The 5571-nt window shown below is 42.8% G+C and overlaps 2 protein-coding genes across 2 annotated transcripts; one reads left to right on the top strand and one right to left on the bottom strand.

The window, feature by feature from the left end:
* Positions 1 to 1978: 1978 nt before the first annotated feature.
* On the bottom strand, positions 1979 to 3489 carry LOC122647899 (ankyrin repeat protein SKIP35-like). The gene is made up of 3 exons (XM_043841193.1): positions 3429 to 3489; positions 3271 to 3332; positions 1979 to 2845 (listed from the first exon to the last, which is right to left on the bottom strand). The coding sequence occupies exons 1-3, from the start codon at positions 3487 to 3489 to the stop codon at positions 2039 to 2041; spliced, it is 930 nt and encodes a 309-aa protein (XP_043697128.1). The 3' UTR covers positions 1979 to 2038.
* Positions 3490 to 4046: 557 nt separating this feature from the next.
* On the top strand, positions 4047 to 5357 carry LOC122647898. The gene is made up of 4 exons (XM_043841192.1): positions 4047 to 4199; positions 4311 to 4410; positions 4795 to 5028; positions 5119 to 5357. The coding sequence occupies exons 1-4, from the start codon at positions 4047 to 4049 to the stop codon at positions 5355 to 5357; spliced, it is 726 nt and encodes a 241-aa protein (XP_043697127.1).
* Positions 5358 to 5571: the final 214 nt, after the last annotated feature.

Here is a 5571-nt window from a genome sequence, read left to right as displayed (position 1 = left end):
GAAATACAATGGAAGAGAAGTGAAGATAGACACCTAGTTAGAGTTTGGAGAAGCTCAAAACATGAGAATCGAAGGTAATTGAGTGATCTTCCATGTCATTAATGAAACAGGTTAAACGGAATCGAGACGAGAGAGTTAGTTTCTGGTCAACCTGACCCTATGTCGGTCGATACTAGTAGGCTTGGCAGTTGAGGAGTTGGTCGACCGGCATGCGATCAGAAATATTAGTAGTATTGTTGGTTGGCTAATGGTGGATAGAAGATTGTATCGATCGACCGGCAGAGCGCAAATAAGATATATTAAGTTGGGTTTTGATTCATTTCTAACTTGTTTCAAAAAAAAAAAAAAAAAAAAAAAGAGAACAGAGAGAGAAAGGAAGAGAAGAAGAAGGGTTTAGGTTTGAACCTAAGGTAATTCGAAGCTCAATCAAGGGGGGAACAACTATTAGATCCTAGGAGATCGAAAGAGAGACTTGGAAGAGGGATTTCCGGTTCAAAGATGAATACCCTAGGTTTGTTCCCTTTTGATTTTTTTAGTATGTTAATGTGATTTTAATGGTTACAGAGTTCCCTAATGAGGTAATGAATGACTTAGAGTGATGGGGAGCTGAATGGAGTTTTTCAATTCTCTGGGGGCTGAATAGTAATTTTGCATGGTCCTGTGTCTGGGCGCATGAACCACGCCACGAGTTAACATTCTTTTTCCCTATATATAAAGTGCCAATAGATTTGTAATCTTACTTTTTTGCCTTTTGTTTTATTCTCAAAAGTTATTTATTGTAGGGATAAAAGGAGTTTTCAAAAAGTTGAAAATTCTTTAATGCAACATTAATGAAATTCTTATGTGAAATGATATATTTACCCTCAATACTTCATTAAATGCTTTTAAGATTAAGATAAGGGGCAATTAAATGAAGACGTCAAGCTCTAAATACACCAATTATATGAAGGGACGCACAAGGACATTGACCAGGGGAATTTTTTATTTTGTACGGAGGTCGAGCGATCATTTCAAGGGAGCTACGTCTAGGAGCAACCGCACAAGGGCCACGCGACCAGACACGTTGTTTTTCCAAAGAGATTGCAAGGGTTTCTTCCGATGCCCGTGTGCAATTTGGAATTTTTTTCCTATGCGGTTCCCTGACCGGTGCAGTTCCCTCGTGCCTCTCACAAGAGGAGGGTAGACCCCACCCGGGTAGAGTGTTCGGTCAGGTGTCCCAGGTGGGTCCCACCCCCTCTTGTGAGAGGCACTAGGGAACCGTAGACGATAACGATTCGTGCAATTTGAGGTAAATGGGAGGGGAGGATTTCAAGCCGTCAAATAAGGGTGGAGCTTTAATGGAAGAGTGAGCTAGGTTTGAAACTCGATTATTTATAAAAAGGCATGTAAAGGAATCCACACAACGGGATCCAATGGACAAATTTTCCATCCCCAAGGAAAAATACTCTATATCTTCTATTAGAAAAATTTTCAGCTCTCCTTTCCACTCTCCTTTTTACTCATACATGAAGTCCTTAGTTTCGAGGATAATTCAAAATTGGGAAAAGGCATTTTTTTAACAAATGAATCGATATTCAAAATACTTTGTTCAAAATCATTCCATGACTTGTACATTTTGTTTTTATCTCCTTTGCTTTGCTCCTTCGATTGATGGGCAAACAATTGGACCTCTTATAACTATCTCCTACTTTTCCTTGCCACCTATGTGTGATTTCATCATGAAATCAATATCTTTCAGTAAGTAATTCCCTTATTCCTGTGCTATGGATGGATAGCCAGTGAAGTGAAACTTTTCAAAAGGCGTTCTTTTGTCTCGAAAAAGTGTGGTTCATTTTCCCTATTATATGTATATAACATAATACGTTACAAAGAAAATGTAGGAGATCTACAATAACAGCCCACCACATGATAAAAAAACAGAAATAGCGAATTGGCCAAGTTGTCACCTTCAAACCCTGCTAAATATTCTTATCATTACTTTTTATGATGGTGAAGCTATATAATGGAGAGAAAAGAAAATTGGAAACTAAATCATGCACTAAGCAACATTTGAGCCACACAGCAAAAACAGCGGAAGATGATGCTCCAAAACAGCCAAGAGTTCTTTCCCCTGGCTTTTCTCATTGACCGGCCTACCGTCAAGCCTTCTTGCTGCTTCCACAAGTTGTCCCCTTAGCCGCTGCGATAACAGGCGGCCATGAACTGCTAGACACTCCCTGTACAAAGGCAAGTATGTGATTGCCACTCTGAGGGGGCCTGGGAGATCCCTCAGGCAAATCGGAGACCCACCCCACCTCAATATTCTCATTATGTTCACGTAATGATCCTGCTCACGCCTCAACCCATCCAAGAATGCTGCCTCTGACCAGTGCTCCTGCAGATAGGCCTTCAAGTCTGGAGCCACAGCTTCATCGTCTGACCTTGCAATGCTGTCCGCAACTGCATAGGTGGCAACAGGGTCCCCAAGAAAATCAGAGTGGAAGAGGAATGCGATGCCATCTAGTGACCCACCACTTCTCTCTCCGGCAGCTTTCAGGATCTCGATGCTGAGAGCAGCAAGGACATGCTGGGGGACATGCGGGAGAAGGTAGGCAGCTATCCCTACTTGACTGCTAGAGGTGGCAGCAGTGAGGGCAAGGCACAGCTCCATGTCCCGGCAGCCCCTTTGGACAAACCATTGAACAACCTGCATGCAACCCCTCTCTGCAGCTCTCATTAAAGGGCCCAAAAATGCAATTGCATTTCCCTCTTCCACAAGACACTCCATTGTTCCAATCTTGCAGTAGTGGGAAGCAAAACCTAGAGCGAGGTCAACATCGACGTCCAAGCTGTTCCTTTGAGCTATCTAAACAGATAAGCCCAGGATTGAAAAAGGAACTCAAGTCAGAAAAGGAAACAGTGAATCAAAGTAAACAGAAACTTGAGCATTCATGATCAACCATCAATGATGGTAAAGGAAAAGAACGTCAGGTTAAAGAAATAAACATACAGCGTATCATAAAGCAGAGAATATACACCACAATTCAATTGAAAGACAGTTCAATATATTTTCTGGAGAAAAAGGTCCACAGAGAATAGAGCGTGTCACGTATTGGGGCAATTACTAATTTCACGGAAATTTTATAAAATAATCCCAGAAGAGACTTTCTTGCTCTTGCAATTCGTTTAAAGTCTAATCAAGGAAGGAGATGATAAAGAGCCACTCTTCTTGAGTGAATTTTGCTCATCTTCCCTGTTGTTCCCATGTTTTGAGCCCTATATTCAACAAACTTTCAATCCGATCTGGAACTCTTTTTTCTGCTTATCGATCCAAATGAATCGAATCAGTCGTCCTGAGAGTAGACCACGCTAAGTCCATGTAAACAAAAGAAACACATCATGATGCAACTGTATATGAATCTGTCTGTCTAAACATATGAACTACATACCCATGGGTGTCTGTGCAACATTGTTGGTGTCCAGAAAAGAATACAAGCTCTCTGGCATCATAATTTTAGCAAAGACTGAACAGCTAAACTTCCATACTGTGTTAATTTTTTACGTATACTGTAATTTACTTCACAGACTCAGGCAATACAACAATGATGTTAAATGTTAAGAATAAGCCGAAGCACCCCAAATTTATATGGTGTGTGATATGGGAGAGTCACAAGAATACATGACAAATCAGGCCTTGATATTGAAGCCTCTTTCCATACCCAGCCTCTAGGACTCAAGTCAGCTGAAATAAAAGGATGGTGCATTTTAGAATATCACCACTAAGAAACATCAACTCATTTTAAGAAAATAGGACAATTTACTTCTAAGGTTGTTAATTTACTCTTTTTCAGTAAATTCATTTTTTACTATTTTAGGAAATCAGAATCCTGATGCCCTCCTTCATTTTTCCCCGAGAAGTGAGGAAAACCTCTTATAGCAACTTGTGTTCTTCTTACTACTATTATTATTTCTTACATATAATTCTTCTTACAAGTTACTATTTCCTGACGCTAAAAAGTGTTGAATCACAAACAGGCCTTGTGTGGCCAACCCAAGGTAAGAAGATCATGGAAGGTGGGGCCACTAGACCGAAACAACGTTTGGCTGGGAATGGTACAAATGTGACCACATGCCCTATGGTTACTGTGGAGATTTGTAGGGCCATAGCTAAAGCCATGAGCGGACAGCAGCAGAGGAGGGCAGAAAAGGAGAAGGGGTGGGTGTAATTTGAGGAGACAGTTCTAGTAACCAGCCAGGAGGGGGGGAGGGGGGAGGGGGGGGGGGGGGGGAGGGATGATGATGACCCTGTGTATGTGCCTGATGATGTGCAGATAGAGGCAGAGGCTAGAGATTTTTGGCGGGCACAAACGAGGAGCAAAGCCACTTTTCATGAGGAGCAGGATAGACACAGAGGTCTAGGGGGAAGAGCTGGTCTGTCTAGAGCAGGTGGTAGTGGTAGTGGATTTGCACAGCCACAACCACAATCATAAGGGAGGAGGCAGACTGAGCTTCCCATTAGAGATCAGAGAGTACAAGGGCAGCTCCACTACCACCACTAGTTGAGGACCCTGTACTACAGCAAGATCCCGGCATTTACAGGAAAAAAGGGCACAAGCAATGTAAATATAAGCATATGTGGAGTGATGTGAAGGAGAAAATTGGGGATGCCATGTCTAAGCGGTTGTTATTCCACAGCATCCCAGCGACAGCTCCTACAGGGCCCTACTGACCATGCTAAATATGGTGGCTGAGGCTGGTTCAAGGGTCAAGGGGCCCACTGTCTACTAGGTGATGAATGTTTATTTGCCTCAACAGAAACAGGAGCTATAGATGGCCTGAAGGGGATGTGGGAGAACTACGGCATGAGGATCATGTACGATGGTTGGACTAGTCCCACGAGAAAGTCCATCATCAACTCCATGGTTTACTATGACAGTAGGGCAGTATTCCTCAAATCTGTGGATGCATTCAAGGAGAAAAATGATGCAAAATACATTTATAGGTTACTAGAGGATGTGGTCCTGGAGGTGAGTGGAGAACGTCGTCCAGGTTGTGATGGACAGTGGAAGCAACTTTAAGAAGGCCAGAGAGAATTGTTGAATAACAATAGATACTAACTCTTTTGGACCCCTTGTGCAGCCCATTGCATTGACATCATGTTGAAGGACATGGAGAAGTTAAAATTGGTGCAGAGTGTGGTTGAGAGAGAGACAGATGAGCACCTTGTCTACAGCCATGGGTTTGCACTGCAACTTCTAAGGAGCAAGTATGGTGGGGAATTGGTCAAGCCCGGTGTCACTAGATTCGCCACAAACTACATTGCACTGAAGAGCTTTGAGGCGAAGAAGGTCAACCTCAGATCTATGTTTGCATCTTAAGGATTGGTTTAGGTGGAGGGAGTCGAGTTCCACTAGAAGTAGGGCAGCATAGTCTACCATTGCATCTGAGGAGTTTTGGAAGAACCTAATGAAGGCGGTGACAATTTTGGACCCAATGGTCAAGGTACTGAGGTTGGTGGACTTTGCTTTTAGGCCCACCATGCCACACTTGTATTCTGCTGTAGACATGATGGAGAACGTGGACAATGCGATG

This window comes from Telopea speciosissima, unplaced genomic scaffold (genome assembly GCF_018873765.1).
Source record: "Telopea speciosissima isolate NSW1024214 ecotype Mountain lineage unplaced genomic scaffold, Tspe_v1 Tspe_v1.0258, whole genome shotgun sequence".
Lineage (NCBI taxonomy): Eukaryota > Viridiplantae > Streptophyta > Magnoliopsida > Proteales > Proteaceae > Telopea > Telopea speciosissima.
Note: the sequence above shows the minus strand (reverse complement) of the source record. Positions and strands in the feature narration are given on the sequence as shown.